The sequence below is a fragment of the Pagrus major genome, chromosome 14 (genome assembly GCF_040436345.1).
Source record: "Pagrus major chromosome 14, Pma_NU_1.0".
NCBI lineage: Eukaryota > Metazoa > Chordata > Actinopteri > Spariformes > Sparidae > Pagrus > Pagrus major.
This window is the reverse complement of record NC_133228.1, coordinates 8,465,030-8,490,627: the sequence shown is the minus strand read 5'-3', so window position 1 is coordinate 8,490,627 and position 25,598 is coordinate 8,465,030. Positions and strand designations below refer to the sequence as shown.

General features: G+C 38.4%; 1 protein-coding gene and 1 non-coding gene across 2 annotated transcripts; one reads left to right on the top strand and one right to left on the bottom strand.

Moving 5' to 3' along the window:
- Positions 1-901: 901 nt before the first annotated feature.
- Positions 902-22,229, bottom strand: LOC141008693 (mucin-6). Its single transcript, XM_073481143.1, has 44 exons — positions 22,181-22,229; positions 20,789-20,833; positions 20,243-20,468; positions 19,495-19,624; positions 19,343-19,406; positions 18,351-18,430; positions 17,923-18,118; positions 17,701-17,823; positions 17,489-17,609; positions 17,117-17,252; positions 16,933-17,028; positions 16,766-16,835; positions 15,809-15,947; positions 15,527-15,675; positions 15,175-15,269; positions 14,925-15,057; positions 14,483-14,726; positions 14,263-14,303; positions 13,844-13,932; positions 13,368-13,522; positions 13,125-13,263; positions 12,804-12,908; positions 12,288-12,482; positions 11,979-12,051; positions 11,726-11,895; positions 11,312-11,468; positions 10,375-10,485; positions 9,973-10,114; positions 9,800-9,828; positions 8,708-8,941; positions 8,409-8,609; positions 7,766-8,007; positions 7,465-7,651; positions 6,655-6,883; positions 6,272-6,438; positions 5,686-5,764; positions 5,455-5,564; positions 5,259-5,290; positions 5,012-5,165; positions 4,874-4,911; positions 4,626-4,733; positions 3,833-3,872; positions 3,477-3,585; positions 902-1,250 (listed from the first exon to the last, which is right to left on the bottom strand). Exons 1-44 carry the CDS (start codon positions 22,227-22,229, stop codon positions 1,082-1,084), a joined length of 5,601 nt encoding a protein of 1,866 aa, XP_073337244.1. The 3' UTR covers positions 902-1,081.
- Positions 22,230-25,227: 2,998 nt separating this feature from the next.
- trnaq-uug (transfer RNA glutamine (anticodon UUG)) lies at positions 25,228-25,299 on the top strand. The gene has a single exon. It is a non-coding gene; the product is annotated as a tRNA-Gln (tRNA).
- Positions 25,300-25,598: the final 299 nt, after the last annotated feature.

Below are 25,598 nucleotides of genomic sequence, written 5' to 3'. Positions count from 1 at the left end.
AAAACATTTTGATATTAGAGTTTCTGCAGGAGTTTTCTTGACAAGATTTATTTAATGTAATTTGCCTGAAAGGACCCTTAATCTTTTAGAGGACCTGCTATAGGAATGGAAAGGACAGTGATCAATACCAAAGAAGCATAGCTGCTGATAGGAACTTGTGAAAATGTGTGAATAGAGTAGATTAAAGCAGGGCTTAAAGGGTAACTCCACCAATTTTACACATTAAAGTGTGTTTACAGGTCCTGGGGAGTACTACTGCATATGTGAAAAAACTAGTATGAAGCCTGTTGTGGCTCCAGGGGAAGCTGCATGTAATCTTAAAATTGCCTCCAGTGATGTCACTCAGTAACTAAGTTGCATTGTGGGTAATGTAGGCCCCAGGTTTTCAAAAAAACAGTCCACTCCTATAACACTACTGGACTCATTATGGACAGTTTGAGGTGATCAGCATCATGCTATTCAAAAAAGTGCCTACATTACCCACAATGCAACAGAGGCAGCAGAGAGCTAGTGGCTTGTTGTGGTAGCTTGGACCTGATTATCTGGACATCAAGACATAAGAAAAGAAAATGCAGAAAAAAAGACATAAGAAAAGAAAATGCAGTGATGTCTGACATTTTTCAGATAAGTTTGACGCTAAGACGCTGTTTACAATCCTGGTCAGACATTCAATTTACACAGGTGTGTGATTCACTACAAGCTTTGTTGATTAGTAAATAGTTCACTTTATTTGATGGTATTTGATTTAAAAATAATAATAACACCATAGAAAACATTGTAAAAACAAATATTTGACATGCTTTTAATATAACTTTTCAGATTCTTTATTATATGTCTTTTATATTTATGATTCTTGACATTTTTAGTACTTTTATCTTTTCTTCTCTCTTACTACGTTGATTGTTATGCACCAAAATGCCAAGGCAAATTCCTTGCAAAGTATGTGAAATCTACATCGCAATAACCTAAGTCTGATTCTGATTAACCATTCAATTTCAATATATTACATTTTGTTTCTAAATCAAATGGATACAATACAAAATTGTTTATGTTTGGCTCCTGTCTGTGCTGTCAGTACTTTTCAGTGCAGTATTCCACAGGCTTTGCACTCACAACTGGTGATGTGCTTGTAGGTGTACTGTCTGGCAGTGAGGTTGAGGCACAGCAGAGTCACTGATCTCATCTCTGAGCTCTGCTCCTGACAGCATCGGCACTTCTGCTCCACCTGCAGGTCACCGTGTAACACCACACTGTTGCAGTCGACCGAGGCACATAGGGGAGAAGGGGAGAGAAGGATAGAAACCGGAGTTAGTATTAAGGAAAGAATTTAAACTTTTGCTGAGTCATGAGTATGACCGCTTATAAAACTCTAAATGTGTTAACACAACCAGTGTTGATAAAAATATCCATACAACGATACATATCGATACTGAATATTTGAAATGGATTCAATGCCCGTTTTCTGCATTATCAATACACCTTTCCTGCTGGACCTGGACTTGTAATTCAGCTGGACTCTTGTCACTCTGACGGGTGGGATATTTATTGTTAAATAGAAAATTTGCATTTCCTGCGAAAATACAGTGTAAATGCTGACAGCTGAACTGAGACTGAAAACAAAGCTGAAAAGGCAGAAATGTGAAAAATAATTGCCTGAAATGTCATAAAACTATAAGGCATTGCACTACACGGCTGAAAAACCCTCATGTCAAACTGTATTATTATAAGAAGGTAAGAGATGAAAAGCCATTGCTAGAAAAGCTGGGAGTTAACTGTAATACTGTCAAAGCTGGAAGTTCAAATGAGAATAGTAATATCTGTCAAAGTATTTGTAGTAGGAGTATTAGCAGCAATAGTACTAGTAAGTCTACTATCTAAGCTTGAATAACACTATCTGTCTCACTGGGCCCACGTAGTTTCACTCAGTTACTGCAGTAGCAGTACTAGTAGTTTAAGTAGTGGGAGTAGTAGTAGTAGATGTAGCAGTGGTAGTACTACAAGTAGTACTAGTAGTTTAAGTAGTATATGTAGTATTAGTAGTACAAGTAGTAGAAGTAGTAATAGTAGTAGAAGTACAAGTAGTCGTAGTAATTGTAGTACAAGTAGCAGTAGTAGTAGTTATAGTAATAATACTAGTAGTAGTAGCACTAGTAGTAGTACAAAATGCAGGAGTTTGTTTTGTGAGAGAATGACAGAGAGAGAAAGACAGACAGGAAGACAGACAGGCAGACAGACAGACAGACAGACAGACAGAGAGAGAGTTTAAACCAGAAGCAGATCAAGGTTTTAATCTATTAACAGATAAACTCAACAGAAAGAGCGTAACATCAGTCCACCAATCAGAACAGAGGATTCAAGGATTAGTCTAAAGCTTGAAATTGCTGTGTGAAAGAGACTGAAATGGGGAGAAAGCTGAAAAAAAACTCAGAAAAATAGCTGCTATATTTACTGCTATTGCAAATATCTCAACAAATTGAGTGCGAGGACAAGTAGCCAGACGAGTTCATGCCTATTTCATTGTTGTAGAGTCAAAAATTAGCAAATTACAGCGATTTACAAAACTGCTTCTGTCAGCTGACTTCCAGAAATTCTGGATCAAAATTAACATTGGGGCTTATGAGACAGTTGGCTGGAGTACTTGTCACTTTAAAGCCTCCACAGCCAAAAGTGGAGGTCATGTTTCTGAAATCAGCCCATTAACTGAAAGATGAGAAGTTCTCCTACATTTTTCTGTCTTATACGTGTATGAGAGGAGAAAATTGTCGAATCTACAGAGCAACAAAACAAAAAACAAAACTGAAAATAGCAGAACAGAAGAGTTCAGTGTGCGCAGCATCACAGGTGCCCTCACTGACCTCAACGAGCGCAATACACAACCATTATAAAAGCAGAAGAGGCGCTTAAAAGACCATAAAACTAAAATTGTCATAATTTAAAAACTATAAAAGATTTTAAAAAGCTGGGTACAAGAAAAATAGTTTATCTCTTGTAACTGCTTTAACATTGGAATGGTGTCTGTCTGTAAATCAATCTGTCAAGAAGCACAAGAGTTTCAAAGTAGCATGGGTTTGAAGAGGATCTGAAGTTTTCTCCAAAAGAATGAATGGGCAAAATTTTGCAGAAAAAGCTTGATATTTTAAAAATGATAAAAGGCAGAAATACCAAAAGTCAAAGCGATCATCTCCTTAATGAACTAAATGTTTTGATAGTTGAAAAGTTTATGTAGCCCAAAAGATGCGGAAGGAGTAGCGAGCCAAAAAATGTACGGAAGAGGGAATAATAAAGACATAGATTAAAAAATTCCAGAAGAACAGTAGTGTGAATGATGGGACATTCACACTAACTAAAGTTTTTCTTGCTGTACTTTGCCTTGTTATATTTATCTTTTTGCCAAAATCTAAAAGATCAAGCCCTCAATGTTGTGCAGATTCTTCCCCAAAGTAATTGAAAATGGTATTGAAAGTATTTCCTCTCACCTGGGCTCAGACACACATTGGCCCTCACACACAGGTATCTGCATGATGGTGGTACAGTTGTCCAGGGTCATGTAGATACTGGTCACCTTTGGAGCACAGCTCTTGTTACCTGGATTCAGAGGAAATTAATTACAGAAGGTGGCGTGATGAGTGTCAGCAAAACATCTACAAATTTGAAGGTATTTTCCTCTTTAATAAGTTTTGAATGCAGAAAAGTACCAAATCATTATAACTTTCAATTTGGAATTTTAGAAAATTTTGAAATGTCAAAATTATGCAAATAGAAAGAAAGGCAATGTGACAAAGTCAGCAGTTATAAAAGACTTCAGTATATTATCAATTTTGACTTAACTTACATGTAAAGCAGCAGTTTTGGTCATCCCAAATTCTGTCCTCCTGTTGATTAAATCACAACAGCTAGAGGTCAAATTTTTGTTATTCTACCTATGACATGGTTCCAGTGTATCAGCTATTTAAATGCACAGTATGTCATTTCTATCCCTAGTGTGTCTCTAAATCAAAACAGAAGATGTGGTGTAATAATGTCATGAAATAGAGTCAGATCATGAGGTTGTTGTCTTCATGGTTAAGCAAGAATGCCAGGCAAACAGTGATGAATAATGGTGAGCCATTATGAGTAAGCAACACTAATAGTAAACGATAAAACTAGCTAGTTTAACGACTTTCTTCCTCACTCTCTGACATGTTACCTGGTGTTTTCGCAGAGGTTATAGCAAGAGGGTGTAAAGGGCATAATGAGTTCTCTGGGTGGGAACATTGTTGGAAACATTTGGAATAATGTGAGTGCACAATTCAACAAAATATACTGTATATATATATATATATGGTGTAGTTGTTTTTAGAGGTTTTAATGTCGAATTGTTATTGTTAAGTTTATTTATTTTTAAATCCTGCGTCCCCTTTGCCAGCCAATGTTTCATCAACATTTCAACATTTTCTATGTTCCAATTTGCATTTAAGATAAAAGTTTGACTTCAAGAGCAGCTCTAAACAATACTTACAATATTTTTTCATTATAAAACGACTCCTAAACTGGTGGGAAATGCAGAAATGAGTTATGACTTAAGAATTAGGCTTGTAAGATGTTACAGTTATTGATGAAGGAACAGAGCAGAGGGTGTGCAGTACCTCCTGACAGTGTTCTGTAGGACAGACTCTTGTCTCAGTCTGAATACCCTCTTTGGTGCAACTGAATGACATGCAGGGACGAGTGTTGTCCTTCCATCTGTCCCCCACCTACACACACCAAGACAGCTATCAATACATTTCACAATACAATTTTCAATCATTTACATCTAAAATGAAATTCTCCTTTAAGGGATAGAAACGTTTATTTGTCATATACAGAAACTGTTGTGAAACTAGACATAACATACCATGTATGTCGTTCCATTATAAGTGCATGTCTTCTCAACTGAAAAATAACACATGAAGTATTAAGTGTGATGAATGGAAAGTCTCTAAAATAATATTTAAACCATCATTTTAAAATCTTATGAAGTGCCAGTGCTTACCACAAATCTGATCACCACAACAAGAAGTGTTTACCAATACAGCATTGGGGCTGCAGGAAAGAGGTTGCTCTGGAGTTCTTGGAATACACTCCTCCATGCGAGTCCTATTGTTACATGTACACAGGTTGCAGTCGGACTGCCACACCTCACCAGGCTAGAAGACAGGAACAGAAATGTATTAAGACTCAATAACCCAATCTAGACATAGATTTTACTACTTTCACATTGATGAGACAAAGATATTTACCAGTCTGGGTTCACCGCGTGGCCCTTTACAATCTGATGAAAGGGAAAAACAAACTCTACATTATCAACATGTTGAAATGGATGTCTCCAGCAAGAACATGTACTGCAATAAGATAGCCAGCAGATCAGAAATCATTGCATTGCCTAAAATTTTCAAAGATTATTTGGTGTGTTAGCCTTATGGCGGTGTTACTCACAGTGACAGTCAGGCACACACATGTTTGAGTGATTCCCTGCCCTCAGCAGGCCGCTGGGACAAAAACAGCCTTCAATGTTGCTCCCGATGTTGGCTCCGGGATGACGCGCTCTGTACAGCCAAACCAGGAGAGAAACAGAATTAGTGAAAGTCTTGACAGGGGAAATATTTTGGGTTAATAGAATGAGAAACAAAAGTGTGGGAATGTAATTTATAATTTGTAAAAGAGAACTTTACAAACCCTCCATAGCAGAAGTCATCCAGCTTTTCATTACATTGTCTGTAAATCAATCCTTCTGGACATGGCACACCTGAAACATGAACAAGAATGCATAAGTTATGAATGTGAGTGTCACATTTAGAAAGAATGCATCACTGACATTTTAACAAATACATCATTACAGTCAAGGTCATAAAACTCAAGAAAATGTGACATACACAAGACAAGAGACAGAACGATACCAGATACATCTTATTTCTGTCATGTATGTGCATCAAATATGACTTAATTTCTTCAGAATCTTGGATGACGTGAACTCCAGATTCTAGATGTATAAATGTGATCTCACACTGGGTATTAGATATTCTCCAAACATGAAATCTGTGGCTCTCATGGTCGGAGAGTATCACTATGGATATCATCATATTTGGATCATATCTTGGAATATTGTGGCATAAAAAGGATAAAAGATAAAGTCAAAGTCAAAGTCAACTTTATTGTCAATTCTGCCATATATACAGGACATACAGAGGATCGAATGTTGTTCCCTCAGGCCAGCGGTGTGAAAAGAGAAAGATAAAAAAAATAGGGTACATACCACATCTTCCATTAGTCAGTCTTCTCCAGTCAATACAGAAACCAGCTTTCTTGCATTCTTCAGCAGCTTGCTCCAGTGTAGAGCAAGGACCAGTCACGCATGAATCAAACTCACAGTTCCTCTTTTTAACAAACAGGTCCACATAGCTGCTGCAACTTGAAAAGACTCTAAGGGAACAGAATAGATTGATTTTTAGTCAATAGTTCAAAAGCTCACAGCACAAAACATACAAAAAGACAAATGGCAAAGATTAAACAACATCATATACCATCAAAAACAAAAGAATGAATACAGAAAATTATACACAGTATTGGGAAAACTAGCAAAAATGTGCTATGCAGTTGCTACTACTGACTACTACTGTGTGCTTGTGTGTAGCTTACCGGTGGTGTAGCAGCTCACACAGTGACCTCTCAGGGCAGGAAGTGGTGGAAGAAGGTGTCGAAGTAGGTACAGGAGTGGTCCCGGGGTGACAAGCTACGTCCCTTGGTGCAGAAGCACAGGCAGGTTTCAACGGGTCGTCGTAGAGCCAGTCATAAGCCGTCTTTTCACAGCAGCTGTCATCCTCGATCTGCCCTCCTTTACGGATACATGATCCAACACCACATGCACCTGGAGAGAAGATGGAGAGGTGAGCTTTAGTGAAGAAAATGTTTGATCTGATACGTAATATATTACCTTTTTAACACCCATTCCAGACTGTGCATTAAACAGAGAGGATGGCAGCTTAGTGGCATCTTAAATATCAATAGGAACCATAGCTGGCACCATAATGGTCAAGACAGCTAAATCAGAAAAAGGTTATTCTGGTACCATTATATGTAAAAATCATCTGCTGAAGTAGATTTGTATGTGCCACAGTTAGCTTGTCTTTAGATATTTATTAGTATGCAGTTTGGGAGGAGACAACGCAGTTACACCTGCATTAAGAAATTAATTTGATCAAAAGATTTGATCAAAAGATTTAATAATATCGACACTCAGCAGTATGCACAGAAATGTTTATGTCCTATCATAAAAATGTCCTATCATTTTTATGTCCTACTGTTTAGTTAGCCTGCATGCTAATTTAACATAGCAGCCGACATGTTCAAAGTTTTTTAACATCATCTGAAAATCCACTCTACACGGAAAAACAAACATTTATAAACTTCGCCACACTCTTGGACCATCCCTTTCAATCCATTACCCACCACACTGTCCTTGGGTGTTGTTGAGGAAGTACTCCATGGCCAGACTGACCACCAGGGTATAAGCCGGACTGAGGGACACATAAGAGCGGATATCTGGCAGGTAGATGAACACTTGGTACCCTGTGGTCTCAAACTTGAACCCATTCTCCTCATACGGTGGCTTTATGACCACATTGTTCAGTGTGGCCTAGGGCAGATTATATCAGTATCAGTAAAAATACTCCATTTCACAGAAGAATATTATAGCCAGTATGTAAGGAGGTAAAGAAATATGACACACAAAATAAATGGAGTACTGTACCTGTACTGCAACAAAATCTTGAATTATACTGAGTCTAGCTGTATTGTTCTGATATTTCAGCATGATGCCCTTGACACAGGTGCCTTGGAATCCTGGCCAACAGTTGAAGTTGTCCACAACAATGGTCAGGTGATGACGTGGTGACTGCTCCTCCACCAGGATGTAGGTGCAGTCTTCCATGAAATCAAAGTAAACACCTTCGAAAGATATGTAGTGGGGGTCCCCAAATAGTTCACAGCGACCTAGAGACAGTATCGGAAAGGATAAGAGACATTTGTGCTCCCCACAGGATTGATTAACCTTGGTGATCCCTCAGTCATTTCTCTGGTATCATAATCCAGTCTTTAGCCTACTCATGTACAATACTTTGATAAGACTAACTGTGTTACCATTTGCCTCAGCTTTACTTTGTGTGTAGTGGTAATATTTTATGCAAGACTGGTGTTATAATGACTAATGGTGTATTTCAGTTTGATTTTAGGAAATTGAGAGCAGCATTACTATCAGTACTTTCTACTCATAATCTAAATAAAATACCCTGCCTAACCACAAAAACAGACATAGATATGTGGAAAGTTAAATACAAAGGGGATAAAAGAAAGCTAACAAGAGCAGTGGCAGAGACACACATGGATACACTTACAGTCACACTTCAGCGTTTCACAGCATCCATCTGAGACTCTTGTGACCTGATTTCTTGGGCAGGTGGGAATTGTAGGCTCTGGACAAACCACTGGAGTCAACTCTATTGTCCCATTTTTACAAATCTTATTGAAGCAGTCCTCTGTCCACATCTCACCACAACTCCAGCTTTTTTTCCTCTTCAGGTCCACACACCTACACGCTAAACACAATGGCATAGGAAAGTGAGCACAGAAAGGACAAAAACATTGTTTGGGTAATTTAAGGAACTGACTGACAAGAACAGTACATGGAACGTACGTGGGGAAGTCGTTGGTGGAGGATAGGTGGAAGGCACAGTTGTTTCAGTGGTAGTTGAAGTAATTGTAGTCGTTGGTGGAGGATAGGTGGAAGGCACAGTTGTTTCAGTGGTAGTTGAAGTATTTGTAGTCATCGTTGGAGAATAGGTGGAAGGCACAGTTGTTTCAGTGGTAGTTGAAGTATTTGTAGTCATCGTTGGAGAATAGGTGGAAGGCACAGTTGTTTCAGTGGTAGCTGAAGTAATTGTAGTCGTTGGTGGAGGATAGGTGGAAGGCACAGTTGTTTCAGTGGTAGTTGAAGTATTTGTAGTCATCGTTGGAGAATAGGTGGAAGGCACAGTTGTTTCAGTGGTAGCTGAAGTAATTGTAGTCGTTGGTGGAGGATAGGTGGAAGGCACAGTTGTTTCAGTGGTAGTTGAAGTATTTGTAGTCATCGTTGGAGAATAGGTGGAAGGCACAGTTGTTTCAGTGGTAGTGGAAGTAATTGTAGTCGTTGGTGGAGAATAGGTGGAAGGCACAGTTGTTTCAGTGGTAGTTGAAGTATTTGTAGTCATCGTTGGAGAATAGGTGGAAGGCACAGTTGTTTCAGTGGTAGTTGAAGTAATTGTAGTCGTTGGTGGAGGATAGGTGGAAGGCACAGTTGTTTCAGTGGTAGTTGAAGTATTTGTAGTCATCGTTGGAGAATAGGTGGAAGGCACAGTTGTTTCAGTGGTAGTTGAAGTAATTGTAGTTGTTGGTAGAGGATAGGTGGAAGGCACAGTTGTTTCAGTGGTAGTTGAAGTAATTGTAGTCGTTGGTGGAGAATAGGTGGAAGGCACAGTTGTTTCAGTGGTAGTTGAAGTATTTGTAGTCATCGTTGGAGAATAGGTGGAAGGCACAGTTGTTTCAGTGGTAGTTGAAGTAATTGTAGTCGTTGGTGGAGAATAGGTGGAAGGCACAGTTGTGGGTGGTGGTGGTGGAGTTGCTGTTGGAGTAGAGGTGGAATTGAGGTCTCGTATTTTGAAAATAGGTTCTGTGAAGGCACATATACCTTCAAATGATGATAAAGTCATGATATTAAACGTAATGCTACGTGAATATAATTCATACTTACTACACTTAGTTGTTCCATTTTCACAGCGGCTGACAAAGATAAGACAGTAAAAAACATGTGATTGATGATTAATCCATGATAAGGAAAGGTGTACAGATTTTCATATTATGGTTACCCTGAAAATGTAAATATCTAGACATGTACACATGTACATTAAGAATGGCCCAACTTACCATTTAGTAGAATCTATCAGCACAACTGCCCAAGGCTGAATGATAGTGTCATTAAAATAGCAGGTGCAGTTCCTCAATTCAGTGCATTCACCAGTATTTTCATCATAGTATGGTGCCTCCTTTGGACAGCGGGGATAGCAGCCTTTTCCAAGAATAAACATTGTTTATTTTATGAAGGTAAATGGCTATTGTGAGCATCAATATGGCCAAGACCTGCACTAGAAGAGCATTCCATTGATATCTAAATTGTGAGGATTTATTCTGAGGACAGGTTTGCTGGAATATGATGAGAATTAGACACTATGTAACAGTAAGACACTCTTTTCACTTTCTAGATTCAACTGATGATGAACAATTACATTTAGCTGTTACATATGAACACAAGTGAGAGAGTCTTTTTACCTTCCAGCTTGTGAGGTAAATAGTTGCCTTCGCCGCAGGTAGGCATCTTCCCACAGGCTTCATAGTGCCAGCTACACTGGCCTTGCTCATTGTAGTAGTCACAGTAGACCGCTATGGTTTAAATTATCACAAGTAAAACAATGACAGTTATAGTTTATGTTTTGCGAACAGTAATAATAATAGTAATAGTTAACACACTTATCATCATGTGTATCTTAGGCTATATTGATTACTTCATTTATGTCTTAAATGGTGTCCATGCTTTGCATACAAATCGAAAAATACTTAGATATAGATAAAAACATATGTAAGTGTATAAAGAATTGGAAATACTGAGCGATAAAATTAAGTTGTACTGTACTGCACTGTATGTGCAATATTATTCAACTCTTAATAACTCTTTCTTAGCAAGAAAGTAAACTAAACAAGAGGTGATATATATTTAGCATTCTAAGCATAGCCTGCTGAAAATGTGAGTTATGTTAAAATGCGTCCTGATATGACATTCCCTTTCATGAAAACTGGTGTCAAGAATTGTCACATTGTCATTACCTACTTTCTTACCATCTGAAATAAAGACATTAATGATTAAAGGAGCTCTATGTAACAATTTTCAGCAGTTTACATATATATAAATCACTTTTGTATTGGCCATGTGTAAGCAGATTGAATGTGACAACCATCTCTGCCAGTTGCCTATAGAAGTTTGTGGACGATTGTTTGTTTGTTTAATACTGCTGGACTGTGAAGGACAATCCAAAGATGTGACTTTGTGTACACTCTCTTGTACCCTCTCTCCACTAACAAAGAGCAACAGTTGCTACTGCTAGCTGAAAAATTGAGCCTGCTCCATTTCTAGCTTCCAGTACAACACAGAAGTTCCACAGAGTCCCTTAGATCTATGAATGTTAGTGGGGAAATAAGTACTGTAACTTACGACACAAATCAGGTGTTCTCCAATTGACACACACATCCTGGTCGCTGCAAGCCTCTGCGTAGGCTGCCACAGCTGTGCAGAAGCCCAGGAACTTGCCTTCAAACTCACAGGAGCAGGACTCCTGCACACAGGCATGGTAGTACGGCTCTGGATCCACCTGGGGATTGCAGAACATCAAGAACAGACCTTTAATCAGCACTCTCTGTGAAGGACTATTACAGTAAATAGTAGATTTGGATTAAAAAATGTTTAGTGCTGAGTGTTGATCTTATAGGTCATTGGTTTGTTAGTGATCTAAGTCCCATTAATTCTCCTCCTTACTATCTATGCCACCCTGCTCCCCAAATGTACAGTGATTGAAGACATGCACAGAAATCTTGTGTTATTGGCATGCTAAATATGTAAAATGCATACTTTAAAGTGGCAAGCTTTGAATGTGTCCCCTCTAAGGATCATACAGCGTCGCTCTGCCCAGGCTGAGCAGTAGGAGTTGTGTTCACATGGAAATTTCTCAGTGGTCACATCAGAGCAAGGAAGTGTGGCAGCTTTCCAGCTGTTGCCAAATGCCAGGGGACTGGACGCCACTGAAAACAGATTTGTTGGTGTTATTTTGACCACCATGACAAAAGTATTAATGCTTCATAACAACAAGAGAAAACCTTTTAACCTGCTGAGCCACTTATCTTCAGGTCATTCATCTCATTGGAGTCAAAATTTCCACACAGGCCACACACTTTGTTCTGCAGAAGAGATGGTTAAAAAGTATTAAATTGTAATTTAAATTGTATTAAAAAGTTCAGAAATTACACTTCAAATTAAAGGAAATGTTGATCTTTATTGAGGATGAATCTATCCATTCTTTGTCAATGCTTTGATATAATTTATTTTCTGCTACTAAGAAAGTGTAAGTGAATGTGTGTATTCATGTGACAAATTGTCTATAAATGACTTTATCATCTAAGTCCTCATCACTCACCCTCCAGCCTTCATGCAGTTCTATAGTGATCCGGGTGTGTTTGTCCCAGATGAGAGTTATCCCGCTACCAGGCACTGAGATTATGATGTACAGTCCCACAGTGTGTATGGAGTAAAGTGGATCTTCCTGAAGAGTCCAGCGTTTATGGTTCTGTCTGGTCACCTTCATATCACTCAGTGTGAGGGTGACTATGCCCTTTAAATGACAGCACAGGTATCAATTTTTTATCGCTGATGAAAAAGTTACCAGACTTAACTGGTTCATGACCATTTATCTGCAATAAAATTCAGTCAGTAGCATATTGTTATTTTTTACTGATCTCTGAATGATCTGAGTATGTCGCAACTTATCAAGTGAAAGATGTGGCTGATTGAAGTGTGTGAAGCAATGGGATGAAAAAAAGGTGAATAACTGAGTGGATAGTTAGTTGTATCATTAAGATAATGAAGTTAGATAATAAACATGTGGACAAAAGCTCTGTGTTTCAGTGAAGAAAAATGGGAGTGGGCCATCCACCTGCAGGTCAAGGATGATCGAGCGAGAGCAGGTGAGTGCCTCGTCACAGCAGGGTACACTCTCCACTCTGACTGAGAAGGTGCCATTTTTATTTTCACAGCCATCCTGATGTGAAAAGACCAGATATAAAAACATATCATTATGAAAAATATGACAAATAGGTCAAAGATGTAACATATATAAAATATTCTATACATCCTTGAAAATACCCATATTGAAGGCTGTCTGGATGATGTACTGTTTCACTTGAAGTCAGTGTATTGGAGGTCTACCAAGCTTGAGCAAAGAAACATTAATTCTAGTTTTAATGTTTGCTCTCACCTCTACAAGAGTGTACTGACAGTGTCCATCAAAGCGGTACCATTTGGAGTCAAAGGTCTGGTAGTGTCCGTTTCCGTAAACTTGACACTTCCCAGGACAAGGCTCATCTTTGCAGTGCCACTGACCCTGACCACAGGTACTGTAAGATAGAGTTTAAACCTTGAAGTGCATCATAGCTTCATTAGCTTTTGGAGGAATAAGCTTTTTGAATGAGAAGGAGAGCAGCACTAATGCAGATGTTACCAGGTTTTGCAGTTTGTTTTGACGTGCTGTCCTGGGCTGAACACTTTGCCACTGTACACACAGGTGCAGTTGTCCCGAGTAACACAGTTTCCACGGTGATCCTTATACTGGCCATCTGGGCAGTAGCAGCCACTGTTACAAATGATACTGCGGCTCTGGAAGTCACACCAAAAGAAAATCTTTTAGCTCAAGGAAACATTTTCGAGTCGATTATGTTGTTATCTTGAGATAGCAAAGCTTGTTTTCTCGATATAAAAAGATAAATCAACCTGCTATCACAAGAAAACAAGCTCTGTCATCTCAAGATAACACAATAATGAACTTATGATCTCGAGATAATGGCATTTAAAAAAAATCACCTTGGGCCGTTCCTTACATTTGACCCATCAAAGTGGGATAAATTGATAAAAAATAAAATGGATAACAATACAGACAAAATGGCAAACCATGTACATAAACATAATCTATTGACCTACCACAGGTTTGCTGAGACTGTCACAGGTTTTCTGAGCCGTGTCGACAAGGAACCTGGCGCAATGAACACAGACCGTCCCATTCATGCATCCTGATGCAACAGACAGACAGTTTGACACATTGTCAAGACACTTTTTTGAATTGTTTTTTGCAGGAACAAGAGTTAAATGTGGTTGTTGGAAGTAGCACTAAAATTCTGGATGGTTTTTCACTCTTAGAGTTGCAATAAGCAATGCTGGAGAATGATAGTTGATTGTTGAGTCTTGTTCCAATGCGTCAGTATTTGATGACCTAGAAATGAGACTTCAACTATCTTACACATTGCACCTTTAACAAATAAATTAAGTTGAAACGATTGAGAAAAGATAAAGGATGAGCATGATTTTGAAATGCAAATGATGTAAAAAGAATCTATATTTACCACAATCCTCATAACATTGTAGTTCTCCATTCTCACAGTGGCTGAAATAGACACCGTAATTGGTTTGAGATATATCACAACTGGTTATGTAACACAATTGAATAGCATTGGAAAAGATTTGGTTGGGGCAGACAGTGGGTTATACCCTCAGCCACCAGGGCAGTAAATGGATAAATGGTATTTTTGCATTCTAAATGGCTTTAAATACTGATCATCTCACCATTTCCGTCCGTCGACAACAACAGACCCCGGTGGGATTATACCACCGTAGTAGTGACAATCACAATCTTCCTTTGGGGTACAGATGTGTCCTTGGTTCAGGTGAGTTCCCTCTGGACAGCCACAGCCCTCCACAGGCTCATCATCCATCCCACAGCGAGGGTCAGGGCCAGACAGGGAGCGGCATGTATGGTTGCACGCTTGCATGTCATAGGAGAATTCTTGGTTCTTCTGACATGTCACAGCTGGGACATAACATTGTGATTAACAAGAAATATAGCACTGATGACTGAAGTTAGCAGCAGCTGAATGGATTTGATTTAGGCTTTTCAGACCACTTGATATTTTAAACAATTTCAACATTACTCAGTTTCTGTGTACTGTGAACAATAAAGCAGGAGGATGCAGACAGAATGAGTTGTATTTATCAAAGCTGAACTCACTGCAGTTGGTTGCTTTCCTCCAGTCACCGACTACAACCCCTAGGCAGGCGCAGGCTTTGGCATAGCTGGCCAGAGCAACACACAAGCACTGCTGCAAACTGCTGCCACAATTACACGTTCTTTGAATGCAAGCCTGGAAATGCGAAAAGTTTCATGTAAACAGGAGTCGTCATTGTTGTGTCAATGACATTTAATTGCTTAAATCGCCAAGAACAAATTGAGGATTTAATTCGGACTGCAGTCTTGTTACCATGTGGTAGTAATCGGGTGGGATGTGACTATGGCAATCAGCAAATATCCCGCCTGGGTTGTTCAACACAGAGCACTTTTCATCAGCAAATATCTCTGCAAAAACACATATTGAGACAATGAAATATGTTTACAAACTATTGGGAACTATTTGGTCTTGTACTTGGAAGTATTTGTATCATATCACAGAAAATTGTGTTTTAATATCAAAATATAAAATATTCTTTAATGTCTATCTGAAAAAAACACATCATCCCTGACATATAGAATTATGGAAAACAAATAAAATATTGAATATAAATTTCGACAAATATTTTCAAGATTTTACAAGTGCATTAATACGTTACATGTACCATTGTCTTTGTTGATGCAGGTGTTGGGTATGTCCACTGCACAATCACCCACACTCCAGGACTGAGCAAAAGGTTGAGCTGAGTTCTCGATGATCCCACTAGTGGTGGTGAAATCATCTGTGGTGTCATTGTTGCTGTTGCCGCAAAGACTGAAAGACAGACTGGCTATGATTATAGATCAAACTGGATCATGCCTGAGAGCTCATGGAACAACTAAAAGTCATAACAAAGGTGAATCCCAAATAGAATGGCAATAAATCTTGGCTTGTTTGAGATCCTAACCTGAGGGTCATGCCAGTGTGGTTTGCGGGTGGCATGATGTACAGTTGGATTTCAGGAGACATCTGGACTTGGATCTTCATGCCAAAGGATGTGTGGACCTGGACGTACATGGAGGACTGCCAGAAAATCCGAACATCATCTGACAAGAGGTTGGTAAGTGATTGGATGGTTGAGAAAGCAAGCCATTATAGATGGATTACAAGTCTAAGAGACATATTCACTTTAGAGGCCCCATATTGTAGAAAGCAAAATGTACATGTTGTTACTGTTGTTGTTGTTGTTGTTGTTGTTTGTTATAGAGCAGACCTAGCTGCTATTTACATTAAATCCTGAGAAAGTATCAAAACTTTCAATCCACAAAGAAATGCACACAGCCTTCAGCTGTGCCCCCAGCACAGCCTTGGTTTAAAAAAAAAAAAAAAAGCAAAAAAACAGGCAGCACTTGTGCAGAAACATGGTGGATGGTGGCCTGCTCAGGCCTGTGAGAGCTGACCAATTGGAGCAGACTGGGCTTTTTGGGAGGGGGACCTTTAAGAGACACTGACTTCCCGGCGTGGATGGCTCCCCAACGATGCTTTCCTCACCTGGATCCTCAGTGCCCAGCCATATCATATCTTAACGAGTGTATGTTTGCGGCTGTGTGTGCATGCCTAATGAGTGAGTAGGTGCGTTGTACTTGTGCGTATGTGTGTGTGTGTGTGCGTTTGTGTGTGTGTGTGTGTGGGGGGGGGGGGGGGGGGGGGGGGTCTGGTCTTTTAACTTGTAAAGCACTTTGTGTTGCATTTCATATGTATGAAAGGTGCTATATAAATAAATAAAGTTTAAGTTTAAGTTTAAAACTGAGCGTTCAGACAAAGGCTGAATAGAGGTGCTGCAGCAATGTTTCTCAACATTAAAGCATTTAAACATTTAAAATAAAAGTATTGAACTGACAACAATTATTCCCATTGTTTTTACCAGACTCATGAAGTTCAGTGATCTCCTCTTCTCCGATTTTAATCATGTCTTGTGAAAAAGTATACTTTTCCTGCAAATCCAAACAAGGAGCACATTTACATTAAATGACCACACACTACTCTTGATTGACATTTGTTCAATATTTGATATATTGTTTTAAATTCAACCCTCAAAGTCTGCTTGTACCTGAAAATCTGAAAAGCAACTTTTTTCAGAGAGGGTGCCTTTTTGGAAAACTCAATAATTATTGTCCAGTTGAAACCCTTAAAAGAGATTTAAAATGGCAGTTAGTATTATAAAAAACGACATCATGGGTTAGTATTAAATGTCAGGGTGGTGGAAAAAAATCACCTGTGCGGCCACATATGTACATTTTCCAGGGAGGACGTATTCTTTGCCATCAAAAGTTGTTACATACTGCCCCTCTATGATACATTTTGCTGGGCACATGTTTTCTGAGCATCGCCATTTCCCACCGCCACATATACTGTGAAGACAATGAGGAAGTTCAATGTTTTTATTTTATTCATCCATATACAGTATATATATATACTGTATATATATACATATATATATATATATATATATATATATATATATATATATATATATATATATATATATATATGTACACAGTATATATATATGTATATATACACATATATATGTATATAATAGGAATTCGCAATTCAGGTATATTCCATAAGTATCAAAACTGTTTACCATGACTGACACTTTGTGCTGCGTGTGTCTCCGGTTGAGTAGCTCTTGTCAGCAAACACACAGGGGCAGCTGGATACATTCACACAGTGGAAGCCGGCTGCTTGATCATTAAGCACCTTACCTACAACACAAATGAATCAACCATGTATTATAAGGCTCTTGTAGGCTGAAGAAGCCCTATCACAACAGTGGCAGACAGGTGAAGGGCTCACCCTCTGGGCAGACACAAGTGCTGATACAATCCTGGTTGGAAAACCTGGTGTTAGGGTTGGAGCAGCTGGGAACAAAGGCCGGACCCTCTTCATAAATCAGGTCTCCTGGACATTCTGGTTTGTCTGCGTTCACCCACAGAAACAGACAGTCACAAATCAATCATGAAATAACTGAAACATACATTTGAGCCATTATTAAGTCTAGGTTCAAAGAGTACCTACCACATTTTGTGATAGATCTCCAATTGTTCCAGATATAGGTGGTGTTTTCGCACTGTTGGACAATCGCTTTGAAGAAAGCACAGGTGATGTCTTTGCTCATTTCATATTTGTAGATGTTCTTTTCACATAGGTCCTTATAATGACTTGCCCTGGTTCGCAGACATTCCAAGGCGGAGGAAATGAACTTTGTGCATACCTACAAATATCATCAGAGAAACCAACTCAACATCGGGAACTGCAACATACTGTATGTAAATTGAAACTGTAAAAAACTGTTTAAGTATGACACAAGTACCATTTAAAACTGACATAGGCTATGATATAACATCACATTAGAGGTTTGAGTGTGAGAAAGACAAAGAAAGTACATACAGAGCAGAAGTGCCAACAGCAAACGTGTGAGCACTGTATCATCACAACTAACTTACTAGATTCGCAACAGAGATAGGATCTCGTGTTTGACATTGGTCGTCAGCAAGCACGCTCTCCATGACCACCTTCTGGTTGCCTATATTCACAAAAAAATGTCATTCTTGGAGCAAAGGGTAAAAAATATATGTGCATTCCTTTGACTGGCTACATTATAACGATGACAAAAAACAGACAATCTTTAAGAAGCTTTTAGGAACATTTAGGCTCACTTTGTATCAATTTTACACCAGTTTCACTAGACTAGATTTTTTTTTCTATATTTAAAGCAGCTACAAGGAAATTTTACTTCTGTTGATTCTGGCTCTTCCAGGATCCCAAAATGCAAACGACCAAAGGCCAAGGTCCCTCCCTCCATCTGAATCCCCTTTGAAAGATACTGTATATTATTATACCCTCATCATCATTATCATTAAAACATTAGTTCTAGGACCAAAGATTAACATGGCGATATCAGGGTATGGCCTGTTTGTAGGATGCACTGCGATGATCTAAAGTATCTGTGGCTAGCTAAGATTAATAACTGTAAAGTCAAAATGGTGAAACAAAATAAACTTAGACCTGGTTTCCATGTAATCCTACCCATTCCTCATATCAGTTGCTCAGTAATAGTAATTTTTTTTAGAAAGATAAAGTTATCAATATCCCCCAGAAATTCCAACCCAGTGACAAACATTAAAAGTAACTATAATAATCATAGGAATAGCCAGTCTTCTGGCTGATGCTCTTATTTGCCTATGTAAGTCATGTAGAGGTATCAGTGCTAAATTGAGACTGTTTCGTAACCAGTTTAAAGTTACGTTATGTTGTTATGTCAATAAGTTATATAAACCTTATTTATAGCCTAATAACCACAAATTGTACTTCTCCTATCAGCAATGCTGTAAGTGCTACTACTCCTACTAAAAGTACTGCTGTGAATGTTACTACTGCTTTACTACAACAATCCTGCTATAAATCCTACTATAATCCAATCCTTTCGGTATAATACCCATGTCATTGTGTTTTCCACACAGTCCGGTCATGTCGGTGCTCAGCTCCTGCTCCAGCTCCACCTTTACGAGGTTCAAAGAAGTGGGTTAGGTCTCTGGTGTATGTGTGCTGTATGTTATCAACCTATGTGTAGTGTCAGCATCCTCTCACCCACACAGCGTCTATTCCTCCAGGTACATTGTGCCAGGTGACTGACAGAGGAAGCAGGGAGCTCTTCAGTCTGGTGTAGATGCCGTAGTGAAATATATGCTGGTAAGTGTGATCGTATGGCAGGGAAACACTGTCGACAAGTAAACGTACACAGATATTAGTACAGATACAGACAACAGAGGTTATCAAAGTGGGTTTTAAAGATACATACACACAAAATCACTTAAAAGAAGAGTTCACCCAAAATCAACCCCATGTCGACTGAAAGTCTGCAGTCCTTGATCAGAAAAGATGAAAGAGTTGGTAATGTATTATTACTCTGCCCACCTCGCCCAGTCACCTAAGTCACCTTCAGAATGTAGCAACTTGCCGTAATAATAATTAAGGTTATAATAATTTGTTTTCATTTAACTTGACTGAGGATAGAAAATCTATTAATAATGCACAGTGTCCCAGAGGCAAAGCTAATGATTAACTAACATTGATAACATCAAGAATGCACGAAAATGTCAAACACCTGGCAGTGTAGCAGAGAATGAGTTAGTGATTTGTGTCTTTGGGCCAAACACTCACCTGCTCGCACCCTTATTGTCGTTGGTGAGGCTAAATAATGTGAATTATTTTAAGGCTATAATCTTTAATCTAAACAAATAATGACTATGAGGATGTGTGATCAGAATAAACTTTACTTGGTCTCCCTTGGCTTCAGTTTCCCTCTGATCAAACAGTATAAGGGTTGGGCCCAAACCTTTTCCTCTCCACCTGGATGCTTCCATTCTGCAGAACAGTCCTGACTTTGTTGATGATAATCTCGACTTGGACCACCAGCCCGCTGTCACCTCGCCGTATGGTAATATCACATTCCACCCGGTTGTGGGTGAAGTGAGTGAGGGTGAATGGGCAGTTGGACCGGACATAGAAACTTGAACCGTTGAAGGGCTGGACGACACCGCTGCCAAATGTCTTGCAAGTGTCTGGTCACAATAAAGGTCAATTTACTTAACAGACAATGGCTGAATGACATGATTGACGTTAATACTGAAGGATAAATCAATGAAATTATTTTGGTATGTTGGAATTAAATGCTGCTGTCAAAATGTCATCTGTATCCTTTCAATAGTTAATTCAGAACTCAATAATGAAATCCACTAACTTTGAATTACTTTTTTGTAGTGGTATGTATGAAAAACTTTTTAATGAGTAAACCACATGATCAATTATTATTTCATCACCTGGAAAAAGTAATCAGTAAAATGAACTGATCAAGATCCAACACTTTTATATTTATACTCACATTTCTGAGTTTGTGTTGTTGTGACCGATTCCCCCGTCCATAAAACTAGGAGAGAAATACAGCATCAAGGTGCAAGTTGACCCTTATTATTCATATTAAATACTCTTTTTATTATAATTACTCACTCTGTCACTCAGTATTTCATTACTGGTAATGGTGTTTTGCATTAAACTTAAAACCAAACATTAAAACCTTGAAGTAAACATGAATAATAATATAAAAAATATGAATATTGAATAAAAGTACAACTACTTTGGGTACAATATTTAATATTAGAGAAAATAAAGATGTGTAATTCACAGATAATGACTGGCAAAATAAGTATTTAGAAAGTAGCAATACTACAATATAAAACACTCCATTACAAGTAACGGCAACAATATTGAATATGTCACTTAAATAAAAAAAGACGAGATCTACATTATGGAAAAATTGTCGTTTTCCCTCAGATTGCAAAAAGAAAAGTTTTATCAGATCTGGACTACATGGACTGAGTATGTAAAACCACTAAGTTCAGATTTTATTTGATACTATTTGTAATTTGTGATCACCTGCCCTCTGCATCTATTTTTTTTTCTCCATCACGATCATAAGTAATCTCCCCAGTTCTGTTGTTCACATGCTATTGTAAATGAATGACTTAAAAGATGAACATTTCTTGGAAAAGCAACATAAACTAAGACATTTCTTCAACCACCTTTCCTAATTCCCAAAGTGGATCCAAAGTCTGTCATGTTGTTAAGGTTATATGCAATGGAAACTAATACTAAATCTACTTTTAGTATCAGTATTAAAAATAAAGATCCTTATTATAATATCATTGTAAATATTGGTAAAAATTGTTGAAAAGTGCATTAGATGATTGTATTATTATTACTGCTTGAATGTGTAAGAAGCATTTTTGTGTTGTAGCTGGTTCCAGTGGAGTTAATTTAAACTATTTTATACACTGTTGAGTAATTTATCTACAGTTATTATATATTTTAAGCTGCTTTTGTGTGTAAACTCATAATTTGTACAGTAACTTTTAAAAAAATATGTTAAATAAATGTAGTTGAGTAAAAGAAACAACATTTATTTTTTAATTGAAGTGTAGTAAACCTGAAATGGAAATACTCAAGTACCTCAAAATTCTAAGTCCAGTAACTGATTATATGTTCTTTTTTTATCATTATTGCAGCTCTCAATGTCACAAAAATGCACATTACTTTTCCTCCTCCAGTCTTCTTTAATTCAACTTCTGTAAATAAAACTGTAATAAAAACCTTTGGAAACAACCATGAAAAACAACAAATCATTTTATAGAATATGAAAAATGTTAAATATTGCAGCCTGCAGAACTTTTGCTATTTGCTGCTAGGTTGCTTGCTTGCTCAAATGATTAAATGGTACCTGAGGAGAGTGAAAACCAGGCAGCCAGCATCCACCGCTGTGAGGTCATGTTGTCTGATGCTCCCTTGCTGCAGGAGAGAAGGAGGAACTGCACAAAGAGCCCACCAAATGGCTTATATATGCAGTGTCCATACACAAGCACACACACACACACACACACAGATAGTTGTGTGTGTGACATGGTGTGATGAACAACCCACTCATAGACGTGCACACTCACACACTCCTGCTTTAAGTTCTTTCAATGAGATTACCAGGAAACTAGAACAAGAAAAACAAACAATCTGAAATTTAAACTACACGCTATAATTTATCAGAAACATGGAACATAAAGTGTATTCTGCTTATCATGTTGCATTTATAAATAGATTTCATATCAGAGCAGTCCCTCTGATACATAGTATCCCCATGCAGAAATTGTGAGTGGGTGTGTGTGAAGGAGAGATAATTAGGTCAGAATGAGTGCACACACAATGTCTGGAAGACTGAACATCGAAACAAGAGGAGTGTGAAACTTGAGCGTGTTCTTTTAATACCTTATAACAATCTTGTTTCCTGATGGAAATTATAACACCTGATTAATATCTGTGCCATAAACCTCACACATAATGGGAAAAATATTAAACGCCGTATTATGAACAAGGAGGGACCACACCTCACTGGTTAACAGAGGACAATTGGACAATGAGAAAATGAGGACTGCCAGGGTGCATGAACCAGGATGTAGCTAGTTATTTTTCTACTTGAGAGCTGGGGGGAAAACCCTGTCTTAATGTTCATAGATGTGTTCTGCAGCTTCTCAGATTTCTTTTCAGGCTAAGACTATACTTAGAGCTGCAAACTGAGTCAAAATCAGTGAGGTGGTAAAAGGATTAAGAGGCTAATCAACAGTCAGCAGGCTGCATTAAACCTGAGATAAAAAAACAAAAACACCACATGTCCATCAGGATATTACGTTCTTTTAAGAACTCCTATAGGGTGGTATGTATCGGTACTAAGAATTACCTTTAATGCATAAAAGTAAACTTTAACTAAAAATATATGTCAACTCTAACTGTGTTAACGTAGCATTGGTTGAAGATAAAACTAAATTCAAATGCAAGTAGTCTTTTAAGCGGGTAAATACGCTTGTAAAACACAACAAAATACTATACTAATACAGTTATTTGGCTTGTTGCTGAACCAGAACCAGTCCTTAAACCTCTAAAATATTGCCTTTCCTGACTTGTTATTATGGTTAGTGCTAATAAATAACTTTTCTTATTAACCTAGGTCACTCTATGTAACTAACAGAAACAACCTAGCATATTACAAATGTCATCAAATATCAGCCTGATTGTTGTAATTTGATACTTGATAGTGATATGAATTAAGTTTCTAACCATCAACCAAACATTTGACTTTCTTTTTTACTTAAAGCTTCATTAAAAAAAAAAAAACTTCACTAAGCACCAGAAGAGCTCTGAGCCAAGCTAACCAACACACACTGCTGGTATTGGTATTAGCGCACTGAAAGGCTATGGCTAACGTTTCAGCAGGCTGTAATGCAGGCAGGTTACCATGCCTTTGGAGTCATGTTTCTGTCTACTGGCAAAAATAAGTCTAAAGTATTACTTACCTCTTCAACCTGGTTTGGTCTTCATAAATTCCTGAGAAAAAAAATAGCCGTGTCCAGCTAGCTTTTCAACTTTTTCACCAGGTAGCTAGCTGCTGACTTTGTCTGCCTGCTGTTCGGTGCTGGGCAGTTAGCACAGTGTTTATCAGAGCTGAAACCATGGTTAATGAGAGCAGAGCTGCTCACCAAATGTCTCATAAAACAAAAACAGTGAGATTTAATCGGCTTAAAAGTTCTGTGGAACTGCAGAAGTGGGTAAGCATACTTTAGCTTGACTTTATGGTAAGTTAGTGTGTCATTTTAGGTTGGACAGATGTGTTGGACTTTTAATTTGCTCTATAGAGTGGTGTAGTGAGTCTTGAAACCTGGAAATCAGTTAGCATTTTAGCACTTCCAGTCCCCTTGTCTCAAAGTCTACAAATTTTTTTAACTGGTTTTGGTTAAATGTCTATAAGGTCTGTGGTTACCACAGGCTTAAGATATTTACACATTTTGTTCTACTACATAAAATACGAACACGGAGACTCACGTACACGAACACAGAATTTAAAAAGTTCCAAGGCTCCAAGTTTTCCTGCTAGTGGAATGAGGCAACTACGGAAGATGGCAGGATTTACAAGGAGTCTGAAGAGAACACAGAGCAGAAATTGACCCTGACTCTCTCACTTGCGGGGGGGAGGCTGTTTTCTGGGGGAAAGTTAACTGAAGTCTCGATCAGGAAGGCTGACCGTCGCGGTGAATATAAGTTGCCAAAGACACTACCAGTTACCACATTATTGTTGTTTGGTCCTGAAAGGTTGCTTTGTGGGTCATTTCTCTCTTATTTGATTAGTGAAGGATCTGTTTAGTTGTCAGACTGTGAACACCATCTGATCGACATGCCCCTGCTCCGCGCCGTCGGCTTATCCATTCACACAGACGCCGGCTCGCCTCTGCTGCGGCTCTGATACTACCTCCAGAGGCGCATCAGAGCCGCTGCGAAACTGTCCCCCTTCTCTGCATCTGAAACTTTCACACAGAGGACGATGCGGAGAATCGGCACATGATTCCCGCACTGTAAGGGCAGTGTGAATAGGGCTAGTGACAGCTTGCCTCTTTAGGTTAGCAGTTGTTGTTGATGTGTGGCATGTGGCAGGGCTGTCCTTTACTGCCACATGCCCATCAAACCTATTTTTGTTTTTTTATGGAAGTGAATTAATTGCTGCAGTACCAGATTCTTGTTGGTCTTCGGGGGAAAGAACATTTCAAGATCAATAACTATAAAAGTCATTTGTCATGCTGCTGTAACTCCCACCACAGGTGTAGTGTAAGTTGAAGAAGCTAGTGACATAAACAGTAAACATTGCTTTTTTGCAAAGTTAACTACTATGTCACTGGTTGTATGCCCGCAGTCAGATAGTCTGTATAAAGTATTCTGATGTAGTGGTGTACAGTTTCCATGGTGTGATGGTTAGCACTCTGGACTTTGAATCCAGTGATCTGAGTTCAAATCTCAGTGGAACCTATTGGGTGACTGGTGATGTGTAAAGGAAACAAAACCATTAGAATTTATTGTAACATGACCACCAGGTTGCAATTGCTCACAACCAGTGTTGAACTAATACATAAAATTTCATTGAAAATTGCAGCTTGTGAGAAGTGCCGGTATGTATGAAAAGTCGTGGAATTTAAGAGTAGCACTGTAAACATGCGTACTTGCCCACTTCAGAAACTGCTTCTGAATATTACTTGATTATCCAGTGATAGTTGAATAATAGTAGTTGATACACTACAATCACTTTTCTTGCATGGATCAATAATAGA